At 36.5% G+C, this 23,616-nt stretch overlaps 3 protein-coding genes across 3 annotated transcripts in view; 1 reads left to right on the top strand and 2 right to left on the bottom strand.

Moving 5' to 3' along the window:
- Positions 1–8,355, top strand: part of LOC135149538 (uncharacterized) — a 13,164-nt gene extending 4,809 nt beyond the window's left edge. Inside the window, exons 5-9 of the mRNA XM_064085275.1 lie at positions 6,525–7,377; positions 7,722–7,806; positions 7,885–8,006; positions 8,092–8,268; positions 8,338–8,355. Coding sequence (XP_063941345.1) covers positions 6,535–7,377; positions 7,722–7,806; positions 7,885–8,006; positions 8,092–8,268; positions 8,338–8,355 — 1,245 coding nt within the window. The 5' untranslated portion in view covers positions 6,525–6,534. The remainder of the gene's footprint in view (positions 1–6,524; positions 7,378–7,721; positions 7,807–7,884; positions 8,007–8,091; positions 8,269–8,337) is intronic.
- The window catches only part of LOC135149539 (uncharacterized), a 12,069-nt gene extending 3,162 nt beyond the window's left edge, over positions 1–8,907 (bottom strand). The window contains exons 1-2 of the mRNA XM_064085276.1: positions 8,873–8,907; positions 8,660–8,752 (exon numbers count right to left, since the gene is read on the bottom strand). The gene's annotated coding sequence lies outside the window, so the exon portion shown is untranslated. The remainder of the gene's footprint in view (positions 1–8,659; positions 8,753–8,872) is intronic.
- Positions 8,872–23,616, bottom strand: LOC135149297 (uncharacterized). The gene is made up of 7 exons (XM_064084677.1): positions 23,337–23,616; positions 23,150–23,248; positions 22,918–23,063; positions 22,562–22,656; positions 9,506–9,723; positions 9,288–9,414; positions 8,872–9,180 (listed from the first exon to the last, which is right to left on the bottom strand). The coding sequence occupies exons 3-6, from the start codon at positions 22,981–22,983 to the stop codon at positions 9,365–9,367; spliced, it is 429 nt and encodes a 142-aa protein (XP_063940747.1). The 5' UTR covers positions 22,984–23,063; positions 23,150–23,248; positions 23,337–23,616; the 3' UTR covers positions 8,872–9,180; positions 9,288–9,364.

The following is a 23,616-nucleotide window of genomic DNA, read 5'->3' as shown; positions in this document are numbered from 1 at the left end:
TATTAATAAATACAAATACTAATTCAAATCTTAAAAAATATTCGGTTTGTTAACAAATACAAATTCGAATAGATAAATATTTGTATTCGCTATTCGCTTAATTATTCGGAAATTAAATATTATATATATATATATATATATATATATATATATATATATTATTTAATATTATATAGAAACATGTTTATTGTGTACATGTCTTACATTACACCCCCACATACTTCGATTTATAATTAAATATGCTTTTAATATATAGGGGTGTTCTATGTCATGTTTTTCCTACATTACCCAAATAAATTTCAATAGGTTTCAACTTTTAATTAGTCATATTTGTTTTTTCAATTTTGAACTTCAAATTATATATATGCTACTTCCAATTTCTAAATTTGTAATTTTTTAATATGATTTTACAAGAGTATTTGGATTTGGAGCTTTTGGATTTGGGGTTATTCGGTTTGGATTTGGGCCTTTTTGATTTGGTCTTCGATTTGTAGTTATTACCTCATTTTCGTGAGATTCAGGTTATATATTAGATAATATCCTTTATACGATTTTATCGCAACAGTGTTTTTGATAAAGAAGCCAGGTTTTCTATTTGTTTGATTTTTGCGTGATAAGTTGGTAGTGACCGCGAGTTATGATATAGAGTTAGCGGAGGTATTAAAAAATTCGGGAATCTGGTCCAGTTTTTATGGAAACGCCCCATATTAAAGAACACCCCTATATAAAGTACACCCCCAGTTGTTTAAAGAACACCCCTATATAAAGTACACCCCAACTTTGTAGCTGAACACCCCTATATGAAAAACACCCCAACTTTCTTTTCTAACACCCATATATTTGTTACACCCCCAGTTTACAGGATAACACCCCTATATTATATACACCCCCAGTGTATCCGATAACACCCCTATATACAGTACACCCCCAGTTTATTAAAGAACACCCCTATATAAAGTACACCCCAACTTTGTAGCTGAACACCCCTATATTAGAAACACCCCAACTTTCATTTCCAACACCCATATATTTGTTACACCCCCAGTTTTTTAAGGAACACCCTTAAAAAAATTACACCCCAACTTTGTAGCTGAACACCCCTGTAGATATACTCAAAAGCATAAAAAATTACAGAAGTGTAAACATACAAATGAAAAGAAGAAACATACTACTAAGAACAGGCTAACATACATAATACTGCATAGACATCAGAACATTGGCCGAGCCATCAGAACATTCATATACTAACTTAGTTTTTCAACACAACATTCCAGCAATCATTTAACCATATTTCTCCACGTCATTCAACCGGTCACCCATCATTTTCTTCAATTCTTTCATAGCCTCCAAGTTTGCCTTGGTAAATTCTTCATGTTCCGCTCTCCTGGCCTTCTTCTCTCGCTTCTGCCTCTTCTTCTCCAACTTGATAAACTCTTCGAGTTTATTACTCAGTTGGTCATGATCTTCCCGCAGCTTTTTAGTCTCCTCCTGCAACTTTTCAATTTTAGCAAGTTTCTTTTCAAATTTAGCTAATTTTCATCTTTGAATAAGAACATTAGCACCACAAATCAAAGCGATGCAGGATAAAACTTCCGGATAAGAGTCGGTAACGGATGTAAGACGATTAATCAAAGCATCCGTTATTTCGCTTAAAGACATTGTAAAAGGGGGAGAGAAGAACAAGGGGAGAGAAGTTGAAGAAATAACCTTCTTTAGACAATTTGATATCTGAATTAATAGGTCTCCAATCAAAATTAATAGCAAAGCACTACCCATCATCATCCCTCTCTGCCGTAGCCCCTGCAGTGTAGCCTCTGGCCTGTGACGGAGGTGACTGAAAGATAAATACTAAAGATCTTGCTAGATCTTAATATTAATATCTTGGTAGATACCCAGAAAGTTTTCGAAAGACGGTCCCCAATGTCACAAAAATTAAGAAAAATGCCCAAAATACCAATCTTGAAAAAGATGGCCCCAAATACCATTTAGTGGCGCTAGATAATCCGGCGTTTTGAGTTTTGGAAGAAAACGCCGGATCATCTTGCGTTTTGGACTGAAAAACGCTATAAAACGCTACACGATATAGCGTTTTAAGGGTAAAACGTCACACGATCTAGCGTTTTAGGGTCCAAAACGCTAGATCATGTAGCATTTTGGACAAAAAGTGGAAAAACGCTACATCATCTAGCGTTTACTGTTTATTTATGGTAGGTCGGGGCCGTATTTTTCAAGACTGGTATTTGGGGCCATTTTGTAAGAAATTGTGATAGTGAGGGCTAACACCCAAAGTTTTCCCAAAATTATTCCCAAATTCTTGTAAAATAGGTAATTTTTCAAATTATAATATGGGATCCCGCGTGATGTGCCCTCGAGGGTTTGTCTCGGCTGTATTATTTATCTGATCAATGAAGTGCTTTTATTTTCTAGCAAAAAAAAAGCTAATGTCACATTATTTTGTATAAAATTTGGGAAATTTTTTGGGGTGCCTAGCATTACTCCTTATTAAAATAAAGTACACTCCGGTAGGGGATGAGCATAAAAACCGAAACCAAACCGAAACCGGTTAAAACCGACGAAAACCGAGCCGAATTAAAACCGAAAAACCGAAAAATCGAACCATTACAAGTGGCATATTCCTTATAATTAGTTACATGTTTAAAATCTAAAATCTATAGATAATTTTTTTTAAATACAAGTATTTAATGTGTGTTTGGGATTCCAGAATTTGAAATAAAAAAGTGTTTTTTTAAGAAAAAAGTTAGAAATTCTAGCTTTTTCCCAGAATTTCAGAAATGAGGGCTTATTTCTGGGAAAAAGGCTAATTAAATAGTGAGATTTAAAATTTTTAAATCAATTTCGAAAAATAAAATGAATTTATGGAAATTAAATAAATAATTTAAAATAATTAAAATAATTCGAAATTATTCCTTAAAAGTAAATTTTATGAATATGATCGAATTAAAATCATACTTGCAGCATAATTATCTTAATAAACTTATTGATACTTATCAATTAATGATAAATGGTTGATAGATTATTAATTTTAATTGTGACATTTTAATGGATATTATTTCAATTCAAATTAATTTGAATTAAAAATAATCGAAGTTAAAAGGTTATGAAGGGAAAGGCAAAAAAAAAAAATCCAAGTACCATGCAAGAGAAAAAGACGCCTGCCAACTGCAAATTTGAGGAATGCATCACCAAGAACTTCGAGTCTTTCAAGAGAGAAGTGTCGTATTTGGGGCCATCTTTTTCAAGATTGGTATTTTGGGCATTTTTCTTAATTTTTGTGACATTGGGGACCGTCTTTCGAAAACTTTCTGGGTATCTACCAAGATATTAATATTAAGATCTAGCAATATCTTTAGTATTTATCTTTCAGTCACCTCCGTCACAGGCCAGAGGCTACACTGCAGGGGCTACGGCAGAGAGGGATGATGATGGGTGGTGCTTTGCTATTAATTTTGATTGGAGACCTATTAATTCAGATATCAAATTGTCTAAAGAATGTTATTTCTTCAACTTCTCTCCCCTTGTTCTTCTCTCCCCCTTTTACAATGTCTTTAAGCGAGATAACGGATGCTTTGATTAATCGTCTTACATCCGTTACCGACTCTTATCTGGAAGTTTTATCCTGCATCGCTTTGATTTGTGGTGCTAATGTTCTTATTCAAAGAAGAAAATTAGCTAAATTTGAAAAGAAACTTGCTAAAATTGAAAAGTTGCAGGAGGAGACTAAAAAGCTGCGGGAAGATCATGACCAACTGAGTAATAAACTCGAAGAGTTTATCAAGTTGGAGAAGAAGAGGCAGAAGTGAGAGAAGAAGGCCAGGAGAGCGGAACATGAAGAATTTACCAAGGCAAACTTGGACGCTATGAAAGAATTGAAGAAAATGATGGGTGACCGGTTGAATGACGTGGAGAAATATGGTTAAATGATTGCTGGAATGTTGTGTTGAAAAACTAAGTTAGTATATGAATGTTCTGATGGCTCGGCCAATGTTCTGATGTCTATGCAGTATTATGTATGTTAGCCTGTTCTTAGTAGTATGTTTCTTCTTTTCATTTGTATGTTTGCACTTCTGTAATTTTTTATGCTTTTGAGTATATCTACAGGGGTGTTCAGCTACAAAGTTGGGGTGTAATTTTTATAGGGGTGTTCCTTAAAAAACTGGGGGTGTAACAAATATATGGGTGTTGGAAATGAAAGTTGGGGTGTTTCTAATATAGGGGTGTTCAGCTACAAAGTTGGGGTGTACTTTATATAGGGGTGTTCTTTAATAAACTGGGGGTGTACTGTATATAGGGGTGTTATCGGATACACTGGGGGTGTATATAATATAGGGGTGTTATCCTGTAAACTGGGGGTGTAACAAATATATGGGTGTTAGAAAAGAAAGTTGGGGTGTTTTTCATATAGGGGTGTTCAGCTACAAAGTTGGGGTGTACTTTATATAGGGGTGTTCTTTAAACAACTGGGGGTGTACTTTATATAGGGGTGTTCTTTAATATGGGGCGTTTCCATAAAAACTGGACCAGATTCCCGAATTTTTTAATACCTCCGCTAACTCTATATCATAACTCGCGGTCACCACCAACTTATCACGCAAAAATCAAACAAATAGAAAACCTGGCTTCTTTATCAAAAACACTGTTGCGATAAAATCGTATAAAGGATATTATCTAATATATAACCTGAATCTCACGAAAATGAGGTAATAACTACAAATCGAAGACCAAATCAAAAAGGCCCAAATCCAAACCGAATAACCCCAAATCCAAAAGCTCCAAATCCAAATACTCTTGTAAAATCATATTAAAAAATTACAAATTTAGAAATTGGAAGTAGCATATATATAATTTGAAGTTCAAAATTGAAAAAACAAATATGACTAATTAAAAGTTGAAACCTATTGAAATTTATTTGGGTAATGTAGGAAAAACATGACATAGAACACCCCTATATATTAAAAGCATATTTAATTATAAATCGAAGTATGTGGGGGTGTAATGTAAGACCTGTACACAATAAACATGTTTCTATATAATATTAAATAATATATATATATATATATATATATATATATATAATATTTAATTTCCGAATAATTAAGCGAATAGCGAATACAAATATTTATCTATTCGAATTTGTATTTGTTAACAAACCGAATATTTTTTAAGATTTGAATTCGTATTTGTATTTATTAATAAACGAACACGAATAATATTAAACGAATTCGAATACCGAATATTTCATTAAATATTCGTTTCATTAACAGCCCTAAATCCGACTCGTATGCATCCCTACTAGTAAGGAATGTAACATTTAATTATAAATCGAAATAATAAGTTTATAAGATAGTATAATTTTTTATTGTCTTAATTTTTATTATTATATTTTTATTACTAACATGACACGGAACAACACGAAAAGCACCCCTTATATTTATATTTTGGAGGAGACCCATTTCCTTTTGGCCCATATATTTTTGCTGACACCCCAATTTTTATAGCACCTCTTAATTTGGAAAGGACACCCAAATATTTACGGAACCCCCTGTTTTTCTAGAGCACCCCAATCTTTATTTTGAACCCCTGTCTCCCTCCCGCTCTTCCGTCTCCCTCCCGCTCTCCGTCTCCTCTCTCTGAAGCTCCCTCTCTTCCGTCTCCCTCTCTCCGTCTCCTCTCTCTGAAGTTCTCTGCAATTCCGTCTCCTCTCTGCAATTCAGGTATGGACAGTTAATCTTCATTTCCCACAGTTCTTTTGTTTGTTGCACTCACAATTACTACTGTTGTTGCCATGGTGTATGGAATATAGGGGCGTTTTACCATAAACCGGGGGTGCTCACAATAGTGGGGTGTCAAACAGTACACTGGGGGGTGTCCATAATATCGGGGTGTCAAAAAGAAAACTGGGGGTGTTCTAAATATAGTGGTGTTCAACAAACAACTTGGGGTGTTAGTAACATCGGGGTGCTTTGTTGGACATTGGGGGTGTCAGATGGGATAATGAATATATGGGTGTTTTGACATAAACTGGGGGTGCAAAATATATTTGGGTGTCAAACAGTAAACTTTGGGTGTTAGAAATAGCGGGGTGTTTCAGTAAAATGGGGGTGTTCTGAATATCGGGGTGCTTTACATTAAACTCGGGGTGTTCTTAATATTGGGGTGCTTTGTAACATGGGGGTGTTAGAAATATATTGGTGTTTGGCTAAATCTTTTACGTTCAGATATCATCACCCGAATTTGTGGTTCTTTTACGTTCAGATATCTCCCTTGTATAACAATTGTGGTGGGGGAAATCTGGGGTTGTAAGGAATATGGGGTGTTTCCTTAAAAACTGGGGTGTGCTGAATATTGGGTGTTTCTGATTGAACACCCATATTCATTACACCCCGAGTATTTAGGTAAACACCCCCCATTTTATACTACGAGACTGCTAGTATAAATAGTAGCGAACTACTCGTAAGTAAGGGGTTTTGGTCTGGTTATTAACATGGTTCAAATAATTATGACAGGGACATCGACATGGATTTGTCTAAAGAACTCAAGCATAATGAATCTAATGTACAAGATGCACAGCCGCATGATGTACAAGATGCACAGCCTCATGTGGAAAAGTTAGCTACTTTAGTAGGACAGCTAATAAGCATCAAAAAAATATTTCAGACACATGATTCTACCATACAATCAGAAGCTGATGTACTTGATGCTCAACATGAGGAGGCTGTTTCTCTTAAAAGAGAACTCTTTAAAGATTCCCAGATTTACAAACTATTGGGAGTGAAGGAGGGGAGTGGCTGCTCCGCTGCCCTCATTCAATTATTTTGTGATTTTTTTGATCAAGAAAGAGGTATCTTCAAGATCAAAGAGGGAATAGAAATCAGTTTTTGTGCACACCGGGTTGCAGATTCAGTATCAATCAACCATACCGGTAAGCCAATCAGGGAATTTGAGATGCAGGGGAAGGATAAAATGATGCGGCTTCCACCTTTTGTGGATAGTTTAAAACAGTTGTATGTTTCTAAGAATGAGAAAAAGGAGAAAAAAGATAGAAACGACAAGGAGAAGCACAAAAACAGGATTAAGAGGGAATTGAGTTGTCACTCCTTGATAGAGATTTTGAGGCGCATGCCTGTGGAAACGGATGAACAGAAAGACCAATACAAGCAGCTTGTTCGCTTGTTTGTGGATGACCAGATTTTCCTTCCATCTAGCGAAAATGCATACATCAGGAGTGGGAACTACAAGTATTGCGTTGACGCGTCCACATTTGAATCAATTAATTGGGCTCAAGCAATACTTGACAGAATTTATGAGGCTGTTAAGAAGAACACTCGGACATTTAGTGCTTGCAGTACTGTTTTTCAGGTATTCTTTTTTGTGCGTGCTCTTATGTTTTTCTAGAGTATTACCATGCTATGATTGCACAAATATACAACTTTCAATGTTTTTTCATTTATCAAGTTTGATTGTGTTCTTGACTGTGTTAGGCACTCATTTATGATAAAATTCCGAAGTTGGTTCTCGAGGACATGAAACTTAAGTCAGCTCTAGTACCGGCAGATAAATACCCGGTGATTAGGAGGAAGAAAGAAATATAGAAATTGAAGCTTGATGAACTGAACTCCGAAGACGTAAGTATCAGCTTTCCTCTCTCTCTCTCTCTCTCTCTTGTGATAAGTAAGGCTAAGGTTTTTTTATATGTTTTTTAGATCAATAAATGTGGTCTTTGTTCTCAACTTGACCATGGACTTGACCATGGCCACCACACGCCACTTTTTCAGAAAGCTTGTGAGGGTGAGTTTAGGCAAATTAAAGCCCCATGTGTGTGTAATATTCCTTCTTGACTAATTTTTTATATTTTAAGCTATGCAGGTGTCATGCTTGCGCATGTAATCGGGCAAGCAAGACAGGTACTAGAGGGATCCTTGGAGGGTGATTACCTCTCGGAAATCAATGATTTTGGTCTTGTTGAAGACTTGAAAACTCAATATTTGGTAAATTCATATTACATAAGTAGCAATCTATTGTCCTTTAGAAAATATTAATCTATTTTCTGTTTGTTCCTTGTAACATCAACAGGGAATAGATGATAGAGATGACTGGAGGTTAATTGAAGCTCTTTCAATGAAGGATGCCTGCAGATACACAGAGCCAGAAGCTCTGCTGATTAACCTAAGTTCCACTCCAAAAACTTCGAACATTGTAACTGTTCATCCTCAAATTGCGGAGCCATCTGCGGAGCAACTATGCGTGCAAGTATTTAATTTATTAAATTGACCTTGCCCTTAAATAAAATTGATTTTTTTTATTTAATATTGTGGATAGCATCCGACTCTTGGTTAGATTATTTATCAGCATTTCAATAAAATAGATTTGTCTATATACAAGATTGTCCTGATTGAGAAGCAAATTATTTAAAAAATGCAGAACTTACACATAGTATAATTAAATCTGTGGTTTATTATATGATTAATTACTCAATTAAGTTGCCAACTAAAAGGTAAGATTGTTATATTTATTATACATTTATATTAGTCCGGGGTGGATAATTATCAAGTTAATCTCACATACCATCTAACTTCTAAATATTAATTATACATCCTACACACAAAAATAAAATAAAAATATTTTAAAATATGAATAATACCTTCAATTTTTGAGTAGCTGGATCGTCAAAGTGGTACACATGATTCATGAACTCCATATTAGAAATATGCCCTTGTTTTTCTTCCTCGAGTTCCTATATGGTAAAGTTGGACATGTTACATGATACTAAATACAAACAGTTTTTTGAGTTAAAGCTGCAAGTAAACTCATAGTAAATGAAATGAATAAGAGGCACACACAATAGATAATATACCTCCCTTCTCTGGCTGAAAGCTGAAAGGCTTGGCCCCACTGTGGTGAATATGTTCCACCTGCGCTCGAGCTTTCTTGGCATTATCAGACCTTTTTTTAAATAAGTCAGACCCCATATACGAGTTGAGGTTGTCCCAAATACGTTGGCTGAAGTAATGAGGCCTGAAAGAACGTCGAGTAGCAGTTTTTAAACCTCCCCTCCTTGCATATACAGCTGATTGCTCTGCCCTTTTCTTTTCCTGATAAGGGAGGTTCTTCTAATTCTTTTTCACAAACTCTTTGACAGCCCTATCCGCCTCTGTTGGATCACTATCCTCCGGATATGCATAGTATTTTTGTCAAACAAGAATAAAAGATTACATATACATCTCAGCGAATTAATCTGAAAAAAAAATGAAAGAGAAAGTAGATAAAACCTTGAACTCCTTAAGACAGCGGTCATAAAAGGCTTCACGTTCCAGTCCCTTTGATTGATGCGTATTTTCATCCCAATTCACTTTGATAATGTAGCTGAGAGTCTTTTTCTTCTTAGCCTCCCTGATGCTATATAATTAAAATACAATTAGAATGCGTGTAGTGTTGACATGTGTTAGATTAAACGAGAAAATGAGTAAGAACTGAGAATAAAACATACCTTCTTCCTCCGAGGAAATGAACAATTCCCCTATCTTCAGACCTAGCTGGTTACTCCATTGTTTCCCCAGCTCCACGACCCCGTCCTTCACCAATACCATTTCCCCGTCCACCACATCCACGACCCCTTCCTTCCGCACTATCATTTCCCCGTCCACCTCTTCCCCTACCCGCTTTACTTCCCCTCCCCCCTCCATCACCACCATTGGAACCAGCTCCCTGAATATAATAAGAGATACACATTATATCAGAACCAACAATTTGTGTAACAAATCAGCAAGAATAAATTCAAATCTACATTTAACATTCTCTTTTACTACTAATTTGTGTAACAAATCAGCATCTTAATAGGCCAGGAATAAGAGTTTGCACTGTAATATCATCAGTACTACTATATCATAATCTCTTAAATTGGAGTCAGTGTTGGTTTTTTTTAGATTATCAAAAGAAACACTAGCATATGCATATACAGTTTGCACTGTGAAGCCAAAGTGCCTTCTCTTTTTGCCATCTCTTTTCCTTTCATAGAAATAACTAACAAAAATAAAACAACTTTTGAAATATTCACCCAAACAGACAGCAAAATGCTCAAAGGGGCATAAAATGGAAGACCCAAAATGTTCAATTTCTTCAACAAGCTCTAAAGTCTAGCTTAACCCACAGACGCACAACACCACCAAAACAGGCTAATCTCGAGTTCAATAGACATCTACCAGTCAATTACACATCTAACATCTTCAAAACACATAGACATATGTTAGATATAATTGATGATTACTAATGTTCTTAAAGTTTGTTTTAGAACAGGAATCATCAGAGTTTAATCTGGAAGCTGATCAGAGTTTGATAAAGTCTGACAGAGTTTGATAAAGTCTGACAGAGTTTGATAAAGTCTGATCAGAGTTTACATAGTCAAGACTCGTCAGAGTTTACACATGGAAAGAGCTCAGAAGCGGATATACTTCAAGGAAGGATAGAAGCGGAGGAGTGATTTGCTGACTATGGAAACTAAACAGAAAACTGTAGCAATCTTTGATTGATAGAATTCATAGCTGATTTATAGGATATCAAATCAGAGATTGATTTTGTAACTGTGTCTATATAAACACAGATTAGGGTTACTCTATAGGAGTTGAGTTATCGAGTACATTGTGAAGAACCCTAGCAGCTCTTAGTGATACATTATAAATCACTGAGAGAGTTTTTGTAACTATAGAAGTTTTGTGAATATAAGAGTTTACTGCTTTCAATCTCTTATATTGTCTTACTGTGTTACAGATTGTGATCACTATATCATATTATATAGTGAGTTTATAGGACCTAACAAGTGGTATCAGAACCAGCTCTGTTAAGATTACTACAGTGAGATCTTAATCACAATCATGTCTGAAAAATCACAAGCTTCATCCTTTAGAGTTCCAATCCTTAAGGCATCTGAATATCCAGTCTGGAAAGAAAGAATGATAATATTCTTAGACTCTGTTGATCCAGAATACCTTGACAGGATCTTTGATGGACCACATATGCCCACCAAGCTCTCTGTTGGGATTGCAGATGAACCTCAGAAGATGGTTCCAAAAGAAAAGAAAGATTACACCCCTGAGGACATCTTGTCAATTGGTAAAGACTCTAAGGTGAAACACCTTCTGCACAGTGCCCTTGATAATGCAATGTCTAATAGGGTGATTGGGTGCAAAACTGCTAAACAAATCTGGGATGCTCTGGAAACCAGATGTCAGGGAACTCAGGCCATAAAGAAAAACAGAAAAACAATTCTTACACAGGAGTATGAGCACTTTGACTCAAAATCTGGTGAGTCCTTGACAGATCTGTATGACAGATTTGTCAAACTGTTGAATGACTTATCTCTGGTAAACAAGGAATATGATCTTGAAGACTCAAACCTCAAATTCCTTCTGGCTCTTCCTGAAAAATGGGATTTGAAAGTCACTACAATAAGAGACAATCTTGATCTTGGAGAAATGTCTCTTGATGATGTTTATGGAAGACTGAAGACTCATGAACTTGAAATGGAGCAAAGGAGCAAACGTCATGGAGGAAAATCAAAGTCTGTTGCTCTGAAAGTTCAAGAGGAAGCTGCTAAGAGCAAAGGAAAAGCTCATGTCACAAAGTCTGACATTGAGTCATCAAACTCTGATGACTCAAACTCTGATGTTCCCTCAGACTCTGAAGAAAGTGATGATGAGATGATGCAGTTAGCAGCATTGATGGTGAAAAGCTTCAAGAAGTTGGCCTACAAAAAGTTCAACAAAGGCAAAAGTTTTTCAAGGAAAGACAGAAACTCTGACAGAGTTTATGACAAGAAGAACTTCAAGAAGAATGAGGGCAAAGAAGGGAAAGCTGGAAAAGCTGACAAGTATACCTGTTTCAACTGTGGTGAAAAGGGACACTTTGCATCTGAATGCAAGAAAGCCAAGAAGGAAAAAGAAAAAGCCTTCATCACCAAGAAAGGAAACTGGACAGATACATCTGATTCAGAAGAAGAAGTCAATTATGCTCTGATGGCAAACACTGACAACAACTCTGAATCTGCTGCAAAGGTACCTCATTCTACTCTTGCCTTTGATACTGAAGATATAACTGAGCTAAGATTGTTTCTTAAAACTTTGCACATCAGCTTTAGAGATCAGACTTTAGAAAATGAAAGATTAAAATCTGAAACTCTAAGTGTGAAGAAAAGGAATGATTATCTAGAAAAAGAATTAGTTCAAATGTTGGAAGTTCAGAAAGAAAGAGATGATGCTGTCATTATCAAAGATGAATTATTAAAGAGGTATGCATCTCTTCAATCAGAACTTGCTAAGGAAAGGGAGATCATTAAGACATGGACTAATTCAGGCAAAACTACTCAGGATATCTTAGGTAGTGGAAACTGGAAGAAGGGACTAGGTTACACTGATAACTCTGAAGCTGAGTCATCAAAAACAGAGTTTGTTAAAACTCAAAAACCTAAGGTTAAACCTGTTAAATTTGTTGCTGAATCCTCTAAGTCTAAACAGAGTAGACCAAAATCAGAGATTAACAACAATTTAAAATCTGATAAGCCCAAACAGGTTAACATAGGACTGATGACTCAGAAACAGCTTAAACATAAGCTTAAAGAGGTAAAGTCTGATGACAAAAACAGGGAGCCTAGGAAAAATAGAAATGGCAAGATTGGAATAGACAAGAGTAATAACTACATGCCTATTCCAAATGCACCTAGGAAGACATGCCATAACTGTGGGAATACTAATCATCTTGCTAATTTTTGCAGGAAGAACAAGGACATTAACTCCTTACCTACAAAGTCTGGAGTTAGAAAAAGTAGTATTAGATATAAACCACAAGATCCATGTTTTCATTGTGGTAGTTTATGGCATTCTATTTATACTTGCAAAGAATATCATAGTTTGTATTATGATTATTATCAATTGAAACCTTCTTTAAAGGTTAATAAAAATTCTGCAAGTACAAACTCTGTTTCTAGTACAAACTCTGTTACAAAGTCTGTTAGCTCAAACTCTGATAATAATAATAATTCCGCTGCAAAAGCTAACAAACTTAATAAGGCCAAGGGATCCAAGCAAGTCTGGGTCCTTAAAACTAACAATTAGTGGTCTTTGTGATTGCAGGGCAACAGGAAGAATATTCTAGTCTTGGACAGTGGATGTTCAGGACACATGACTGGAAATAAAGCCCTGCTGTCAGAGTTTGTGGAGAAGGCTGGCCCAAGTGTTTCTTATGGAGATGGCAACATAGGAAGGACTCTGGGATATGGCAATATCAATCTTGGAAATGTCATCATATCAAATGTAGCTCTTGTTCAAGGGCTAAAACACAATTTACTCTCTGTCAGTCAAATCTGTGACAGAGGATATCATGTTGATTTCTATGAAGAACACAGTGAGATAGTAAGCAAGTCAACAGGCAAAGTGGCAGTGATTGCTCACAGACATGGGAATATTTATGAAATTCACTTGCCTACAAACTCTGAAGGAAAAGCAATCTGCTTGTCTACAAGAATCTCTGCAGAAGAAAGTTGGAAATGGCACAAGAAGCTCTCACACCTGAATTTCAACTCCATAAATGAGCTTATAAAGAAAAAGCTTGTGAGAGGACTCCCTGAATCACTACTTACATCTGATGGACTGTGTGATTCATGTCAAAAAGCCAAGCAGAGAAAGACATCTTTCAAGAGTAAGACTGAATTCTCAATAAAGAAACCATATCATCTTCTACATGTTGATCTATTTGGACCAGTAAATGTACCATCCATTGCAAGGAAGAAATATGCTCTTGTCATTGTTGATGAGTATACCAGATACACTTGGGTATATTTTCTTCACTCTAAAGATGAAACAGCCTTGCATCTGATGGATCATGTGAAGCAACTGGATCATGGATCTGAAGACAAAGTGAAGATCATTAGAAGTGATAATGGAACTGAGTTCAGAAATTCAACAATGGAAGAGTTCTGCAAAGAGAGAGGTGTAGTGCAACAATTTTCTGCACCTGGTACACCACAACAAAATGGTGTAGTTGAGAGGAAAAACAGGACTCTTATAGAAGCTGCGAGAACTATGCTTGATGAGACTAAATTGCCTACTTATTTCTGGGCAGAAGCTGTTCAAACAGCTTGTTTCACTCAAAATGCAACCTTAATTAATAAGCATGGCAAGACCCCATATGAGATGGTGAAGAAAAAGAAGCCAAATCTGAAGTACTTTCATATATTTGGGTGCAAATGCTTTGTATTGAAGACTCATCCAGAACAGCTTACCAAGTTTGATTTAAAAGCTGATGAAGGCATTTTTGTAGGATATCCTCTGATAACAAAAGCCTTCAGAGTCTATAATCTAAGAACCAAAGTGATCATGGAATCCATACATGTGTCATTTGATGACAAAAGAATAATGGGCTTAGCAGATATGGATGATCATGAAGAACTGCATTTTGAAAATGAAGAAATATTCTCTGATTCAACAAACTCTGATGAACAGTCAAACTCTGACTATGACCAAAATACAGCAAACTCTGGTGAAACTTTACAAGTTCATAATGATGAAGAAATTGCTGAGGGGGAGCAACAGAATGTTTCAGGCTCTACCCAAGACTCATCAGAGAATGCTGACTCAAACTCATCAGAGAATACTGATTCAAACTCTGATAGCACAAATTTAGGGGGAGCTACAGAGAATAATCAACAGAATCAAGAGAGCATGGATCAAGGGGGAGGATCCAATGATGAAAATGGTCAACTTCCACATGCTAGGAAGTGGACAAAATCTCACACACCTGATTTAATAATTGGCAATCCAGAAGCAGGTGTGCAAACAAGGACAGCTACAGCAAATGAGTGTTTACATCATTGCTTTCTGTCACAAACTGAACCTAAAAAAGTGGAGGAAGCTCTTCAAGATGCTGACTGGATTCAAGCAATGCAAGAGGAGCTCAATGAGTTTGAGAGAAACAAAGTATGGACTCTAGTACCAAGACCTAAAGACAGATCCATAGTTGGTACAAAATGGGTGTTCAGAAACAAGACTGACAGTGAGGGTGTCATTACAAGGAATAAAGCAAGGCTTGTGGCAAAAGGGTATTCACAACAGGAAGGTATTGATTATGATGAGACATTTGCTCCAGTTGCAAGATTGGAGGCAATCAGAATCTTTCTGGCCTATGCTGCTCACAAGAAATTCAAGGTATTCCAGATGGATGTCAAAAGTGCCTTTCTAAATGGGAAACTGGATGAAGAGGTATATGTTGAACAACCTCCAGGCTTTGTGGATACAAAGCATCCAGACTATGTTTATAGATTGGACAAGGCACTTTATGGACTAAAGCAGGCTCCAAGGGCATGGTATGAAACTCTGGCTCAGTTTCTTCTTGAAAGTGGATTTACTAGAGGTACCATAGATAAAACCTTGTTTTATTTGAATCATGGTAATGATCTGCTTTTAGTTCAAATCTATGTTGATGATATCATTTTTGGTTCCACTAATGCTAAACTCTGTCAAAGATTTGCCAAGCTCATGCAGTCCAGGTACCAAATGAGCATGATGGGGGAACTCAGTTACTTTCTGGGTTTACAGGTTACACAGACTGAAGATGGGATCTTTTTGAATCAAGCCAAGTATACCAGAAATCTTTTGAAGAAATTTGGTATGCAAGACAGTTCAGCTGCAACTACTCCTATGGCAACAGCAACAAAACTAGACAAAGATACTGGTGCATCAGTGGATATCACAAACTATAGAGGAATGATTGGATCTTTGCTTTATCTGACTGCAAGTAGACCAGACATTATGTATGCCACATGTCTATGTGCAAGATTTCAGGCAGATCCAAGAGAGCCTCATCTGATTGCAGTAAAGAGGATATTCAGATATCTCAAGGGAACCACATCATTGGGATTATGGTATCCTAGAGAATCAGATTTTAGTCTAATTGGATACTCTGATGCAGATTTTGCAGGTTGCAAAATTGACAGGAAAAGCACAAGTGGGAGTTGTCAATTTCTGGGTGGAAGACTTGTTTCTTGGTATAGCAAGAAGCAAAAGTCAATCTCAACATCAACAGCAGAATCAGAGTATATAGCTGCAGGCAGCTGCTGTGCTCAAATTCTTTGGATGAAGAATCAATTGCTGGACTATGGGTTATCCTTTTCTAAAATTCCTATTTATTGTGATAACCAAAGTGCTATTGCTATGACAGGAAACCCAGTTCAACATTCTCTGACAAAGCACATCAGTATAAGATATCATTTCATAAGGGAGCATGTGGAGGAAGGAACCATTGAACTTCACTTTGTTCCTACTGAACAGCAGTTAGCAGATATATTCACCAAACCACTAAGTGAAGCAACCTTTACTAGGCTGGTGAATGAGCTAGGAATGATATCAGGAACTGAGTAAACATAATGGTCAGATCTTTCAAATTTAAATTGTCGATTTACCATATGTATTGCTCACACATTTCCCATGATATACTCTGATTGTTAAACTCTGATGACATTCTCTGATGATATACTCTGTTTGCTATACTCTGAGTGACATTCTCTGACGTCATTCTCTGACGTCATTCTCTGACGATATTCTCTGATATTTGTAAACTCTGAATCTTGATTAATGATCTCATTCTTTTTTCTCTGAGACAAACAAACCTGTGAAGATACTATGAAGCATGATATGAATTAGTACTCATGAATCTCAGTTCAGTTCCTTAATCTTGATCTCAATTTTGTGCTACTACTTAACACTATATGCATGTTGATATCATTGAGACTCTATTACTTCACATATCTTAATTATAAGTGAGACTGACTAATTTGAATTTTCTCTCAGTAAAATTAGACAGTGATTATAAACTCTGATGCTATATACATACCCCTGCAAATAAGCATAGTACTCCTTTGAGATCTTAGATGTCTATATGACAGTGACTGGGAAGACCCAAACACTTACTGGTATTAAGTAATTGCCAAGATTTTATAATCTATGGTGACCAGTCACAATCTCTGATTACTGGAGAAATACTGTTGCAAAATAATATTTAAAGGTCGTGATTCATTTACACTGAAAAGCGTCCTTTGAAAAAAAAAAAAAAAAAAAGGGGGGGGGGGGTTAGTTTACTTTATGTGTTTCTCCATCAGAGTATGCCTATTGTCTATGTCTTGAGAGTTTGAATAAATTATTCTTGTCTACCTTATAATTACGAAATTGTGAAATTCTCTAGTCTCTGATTAAACATGATAAATCACACACTATTTCACAAGCATATTATTGAGCTATGGATTTTGTGACAAACTCTGATTTTCTGATGAATTTTCTAAAAATCATGTCTTTATTCTGAGGTATTAAGAATTAATTTTCTTTGATGTAAATCTCAGAGTTTAAAATTCGAGAGACTTGATCTTGATTTTCTAAACTCTTCTACAATTCAGGAGTTCAAATATTCAGAGAATATGAAGGGAGTATTTCAAACGAATGTATTGTTAGTGGGTTTTCATGAAAAACATTTTAATAGGAGAACGTGTAATCAGCATTTATAACTGCACATGTTTTACTGCGCTCATGATTATTACTCTCTTTTCTCCATCCCACTAACATTCATCTACCAGTTAAAATCTGACAGGTGTCAAAGTGAACAAAGAGCCATGCGTGTACAGCTACACAAAATCTGAAGGGTTTAACACATCAGATTTTATTGCTTATCATTCACTTATACACTTAAACCTTCCACACACACTCTCTTCACAAACTCTTACTCTCTTCTCTCTGAAATTCAAATCTTCTCACACACATTTTCTCAAACACTTTTCTCTACTCACAATCTCTGTTATAATGGCAACTACTACATTCACCCATGCAGGTGTGGACTTTGTCCCCAATAACTATACAGCCATTCTTGACACTGCCGAAGCTCCAAGGGATTATCATCCCATGCAGCAATTTCTTGCCCAGAGTGCTATTGCTACAGCTCTTACCGCTCCTGCCAGACTCTCAGGAAGCCAAATCATCAGTTTTTGGAGGACGGGTAAGTACGACAATGGTGGTGAAAATGGATCACCATCAATTGTGTTTTCATTTGAAGGGGAGGAGTATTTTGTTACTCCAGCCACAGTCAGGACAGCATTCAACCTACCAGAGATTGACACTGCTTATGTCACTAATGGCGATGCAAATCTAAGGGCCATGATGACTGACTTGGGCTACTATGATTCTCTGGACAAATTGGGCCAATTGAAGCGTCCTGGACTCAGGAAGGAGTGGAGTTTCTTCTTCGATTGCATAACCAGAGCCTTCCAGAAGAAATCTACCAACTGGGATGCAATACCCATGGACATGCTACAAATTGGGTATTCTCTGATCTACTCTACTAATTTCGATTATGGTAGATTAGTCATTAGAAATATTGGTGAAAGAATGCATGAAAATCGTAAAGTTGTCTATTTTTCTCGCTTTTGCCAAATATTATTCAATGCATCTGTTGGAGAGGTAGCTTTTGATGATGAGATCAAATCTTTTAAGCTGCATAAAAGGGCTTTCAAAGATCTCATCTCTAAAGATGAAAAGAGGCCAGTTCTTAGGCCATTACAGGTTCCAGCACAAATGAGAGAAAGACTGAACATACTTCCAGAAAATCAACACTCTCCAGTCTCTTCTCAAGCAGCCAGGACACCTGCATCCAAGTCCAAACGGGCTGCAAAGTCTGATGCAGCCCCCTCTACTGCCAAAAGAACAAGAACCTCTGTTGCTACACATGTTCTGAAACCAAACTCTGAAGTGCCGACAAACACTGATGCAAACTCTGAGGCTCATTTAAACTCTGATGCTCAAGTAAACTCTGAGCCCCAAGCAAACTCTGCCATTCCAGTAAACACTGAAGCTGCTTCTCCTCAAAAGCAGAAAATAAGAAGACTGGTTGCAGCCTATGACTATGATGATCTTGAACCTGCCCATGCTGACAACTCTGAACCTATTCCTACAACAAACTCTGACCCTGTGCAGACCAGTCCTCAAAAGCCAGCTCGATTCAAAAGAAGGGCTCAAAAGCCTGCAAGGGCGAAAGTCCCAATCACTGAAATAACAGACTTCACAGTTGAGGAAGAACAAACACCATCAATTCCAGTTGCTGAACATTCTCAAGCTCTGATGGTGCTTCCTATCCAAGCTGTTCCTCTAACATCTCCTACAGCATCTACTTCATCCTCTGAAGTAGATGAAGAAATAAAGTGTGATCAACCAGTTACAACTGAAGCTGGAGCAAAAATGTCTGATCCTCAAACTCCATTATCTGATCATGGCCCCTCTACTCCAATTCCTCATTCTCCAATGAAAATTCCTGAGAATGCCATTGTTCATGATACAGCTCCAGAAAACTACAGGACTGATGTAGTTGATGAATCTGACAAAGTAGCTATGGAAGCTCTACAGTCTCTTGCTCAGACTGGTGAAAAGCCTAGCAAATCACAGTCTGAAGCTCAAGAAAAATCTGCTCAAGATACTGTTGAGAAAGTTGCTGATCCTGCATCTGATAATGATGAAGATGATGAAAGCTCAGATGATGACAATGATGACAATGATGACAATGATAATGAAGGTCCTCAGTCACATCTGCAACAAAAGTGGGAGTCTACCAGCCAGTATAATGCCAGGCTACAAACTCTGAACACAGACTCTGAGCCACTTCCCAGGGATCTTCAGGTTGATCCACCAAATGAAGTATGGGATAAACTCTGGCTGAGCCATCAGCATTCTCTGGAGCCACCTAAAGCTGAAGAATTCTTATCTATGGCAGAGAATAAAATTTCAAACTCTGATGTGATGTCAAGCCTCAAAGGCACAATTCTCTATCTGAAGACATTTCACCCTGCTCATGCCCAGACATCTAAATCAATAGATGGTCTAAGAACAGAGGTGGCTAAAATCAAGGAGACAAATGAGATGGAGAAGAAAAGGACTATACTACCTCTGAGAGATAATGTCCAGAAGCTGGTGTCTGCACATGAATCTCTGGACAAGAGAATGACCATCATTGAATCAACTCAAGAGAAGATGTCCAAGCAGCTTGAAGCCATCCAATCTTCACTTTCTCTAATCACATCAATACTGATTCCTGATGAGGATGATGTCAAAAAGGGGGAGAGAGTAGCTCAAGTCAAATGCAAGACTACTACTCGAACTCTGAAGAGAAAGAAGAAGGATGATGATGATGATGATGTTGATGATTTCACAAAGCACAAAAGATTTCAATCAGGGACTGGTGGAAGAGTTTCAAACTCTGACAGTCAGAAACAGTCTAAGCAAAGCACAAAGTCTGCTCCAACACATAATTTCACATCTGGATCTAAGCAAAGGCCAGTGACCGGATCAGACAACCCCATGACTGATGAAGAGCTTGCTAGATTAGTTTTTGAACAAGAAAATCCAGAAGCCAAATTGGATTTGGAGTTGATTGCTGCAGAGGAAGCTGAGCTGAAAAAGGAACATGTTGAAGCCATAAACTCTGGAAAGATCCAAAAGCCTGCAAAGTCAACTACCAAGCCAAAAGAAAAAGGAATATTGATCAAGGAAGCTACTGTTGCTGATCAGAGTTTACCAGTCAAAAAGGTATACTCTGAAGATGAATATACATCCAAGGGCAAAAGCAAAGTAGATGAACATCTGGAGAAAGGCTGGGATAAGAAGAAGTCTACAACCTCTGACAAGGATCAAGTTGTAAAGGAAAAGAAATCAGAAGCTGCAATCTCTGACAAAGCTCATGTTGCAGAACCTCAAAAAGAAAGATTAACCTCTGACATAGCTCAAGTTAATAAGGATGCAAAGAAAGACACAACCTCTGACAAAGCTCAAGCTGTGTTCCAGCCAACAACTACTCCATTAGCTGGATTTGCAAAGCCTAGTCTGATGACTGAGATAAGCTTTGAAAAGGGACCAATTCAACCAATCTCTCATCGTAAAGCAGGAAGAGATAAAGGAGGGCTGGGATCCAAATATGAAAAGTTTGATCAGAGTATAGGATCAAGACTAGATGACCCCTCATCTCTATGTGCTCCCAAGACTGGAGCTTTACAAGAAAGAATGGACAAATTAGACTCAGTCCAGTTGGTGAAGAATGACAGAGGAGATAATATACTTATCTACTTCATGTCTGATGGAACAGTGTTTAGAGTACTTGAAGCAGATCTCTATGCTAAACACTGGGAGGAATTGAGATATGTATCACACATATTTCAAGTGAAAAACAAGTCATGCCAACACATCTCCAACCTGCTTAAAGATCAAATCAAAAGAAAGATGGGTATTACAGGAAACAAAAATGCTGGACCTTTTATTCCAAAATACTTCAACTGTCAAGGACAGCTGGTTGAGATGAAGAAAAATTCAGCCAAAATAGAGACATTAGCTGGAGTCAGTGCTCTGAGTTTCAATGAAGAATCTGACAAAGGCCACATTATGCTGAATAAGGACTTAATGAAGAAGAACAAAATCTATGATCTCAGAGCTGCAATTTATCAAACTGGAGTTTCAAATCCAGAACTAAGAGATGTAAAGAGACAGATGATAGCAGCTCTTGAAGAAGCAGAAAAAGAACTCCTCAGAGGATACTTAAAGACTGCTCATGGTGTCTATGAAGTTAGGGAGTAAAGTTTCTGTAAGTTTTAAAAGTTTTCTGTTATATAGTTAAACTCTGTTGCATTTGACTTAACTGTTTTGACATCATCAATTATCTGTTAACTTGCACATAACATATTTATGCACAAGTTGGGGGAGATTGTTAGATATAATTGATGATTACTAATGTTCTTAAAGTTTGTTTTAGAACAGGAATCATCAGAGTTTAATCTGGAAGCTGATCAGAGTTTGATAAAGTCTGACAGAGTTTGATAAAGTCTGACAGAGTTTGATAAAGTCTGATCAGAGTTTACATAGTCAAGACTCGTCAGAGTTTACACATGGAAAGAGCTCAGAAGCGGATATACTTCAAGGAAGGATAGAAGCGGAGGAGTGATTTGCTGACTATGGAAACTAAACAGAAAACTGTAGCAATCTTTGATTGATAGAATTCATAGCTGATTTATAGGATATCAAATCAGAGATTGATTTTGTAACTGTGTCTATATAAACACAGATTAGGGTTACTCTATAGGAGTTGAGTTATCGAGTACATTGTGAAGAACCCTAGCAGCTCTTAGTGATACATTATAAATCACTGAGAGAGTTTTTGTAACTATAGAAGTTTTGTGAATATAAGAGTTTACTGCTTTCAATCTCTTATATTGTCTTACTGTGTTACAGATTGTGATCACTATATCATATTATATAGTGAGTTTATAGGACCTAACAACATATACCAGTCAATTACACATCTAACATCTTCAATTACACATCTAACATCTTCAAAACACATAGTCAGTTAAAGTATAAACACATATAAACGAGTGAGCTGAAGAGATTAATTATGAGACAGAAAGGTTCAACACATATAACGACATGCACATCTGGGTTTCAAACAATATAAATAGCTGAAGTCTTTAATTTGAGGTTATTACCAGAGATTTGGCCATCGATTTGAGCTGAAATAGCTGTGTTGAGGGTTTCTGCGGAGAGAATCGGAAACCCTAAAAGGAAGCCGCGTAAATGTAAACTGCGGGTGTGAAAAAAGGGGGAAAACATTAAGTATACATGTACACACAAATGCAAATGTAATTAAAATATAAATTTATAATTATAATAATTTTGAATTTAAGAAATTTAATACAATCCACAATTTAAATATTAATACAAATTTCCATGAGTTTCTTTGTAAGAAGTTTGTATATTTTAATTAATAAAATGAGATTTGTATAATAATAGCAAAATCAATAAAAATTACGAGTATGTAAAATTTCTTACCAATGACTACTACCTCGGAATTTGATGAAGTAAGCTCATTAGGATTTGCACAAGTAAATTTGTAACCATGCACTCGCATGTTTTATAAGATTCAACTTTAAACATAGAACCTCTAATTAAATCCATAAATTTCTCCCTGAGCTCTTCATCATCTTCTATCTAAATATTATATATAATCACAAAACAAATAAGTATGTGAATAAAATCGAAGTTACATAATTTTTGAATAAAAATAAAATACGTACCCTTCTTTTGAACAAATCTATAAATTGCTCCTTTTGAATTTGATCTCTTTGAGCATCTTTATAGTCGGGTAATTTTTTTGCACAAGCCTATGAAATCCCCTGCATATTTAAAAAAAATTGATAAGGTGAATAATTTGATTTGATCATCTATGTTTGTCAAAATTGTTAAAATAAACAAACATCTCACCGCAAATATTTTCCCACTTCCAGTGAATTAATAAGAACATAGTATCTTACAAGACTATGTTCATCATCACACAAGATTCCATCTCTATTCCGTAGACCTGTTAGCGTTGGATAGGTGTAAACTTCTAACAAATTAGGATCATGAGATTGTCGAGGTGCCTCATTTCGCCGAAGTGTATTATGCACAGTTGCCAAATTAGATTCAAAATCTCCTCCTCAATATATCTTTCTGCTATAATTGAACCCTCTACTCGAGCTTTGTTTTTGACTTTTAACTTCAA

This window comes from Daucus carota, chromosome 9 (assembly GCF_001625215.2).
Source record: "Daucus carota subsp. sativus chromosome 9, DH1 v3.0, whole genome shotgun sequence".
Taxonomy (NCBI): Eukaryota; Viridiplantae; Streptophyta; class Magnoliopsida; order Apiales; family Apiaceae; genus Daucus; species Daucus carota.
Note: the sequence above shows the minus strand (reverse complement) of the source record. Positions and strands in the feature narration are given on the sequence as shown.

What these genes read in the sequence shown, in the direction of transcription:
- LOC135149297 (XM_064084677.1), bottom strand. Translation starts at nt 22,983, where the DNA reads ATGCGAGTGCATGGTTACAAATTTACTTGTGCAAATCCTAATGAGCTT. An exon ending in AATCGATGGCCAAATCTCTG is followed by an intron (nt 9,724 to 22,561) that starts GTAATAACCTCA and finishes TATTATATTCAG; the next exon opens with GGAGCTGGTTCCAATGGTGG. An exon ending in CATTTCCTCGGAGGAAGAAG is followed by an intron (nt 9,415 to 9,505) that starts GTATGTTTTATT and finishes TTAATTATATAG; the next exon opens with CATCAGGGAGGCTAAGAAGA.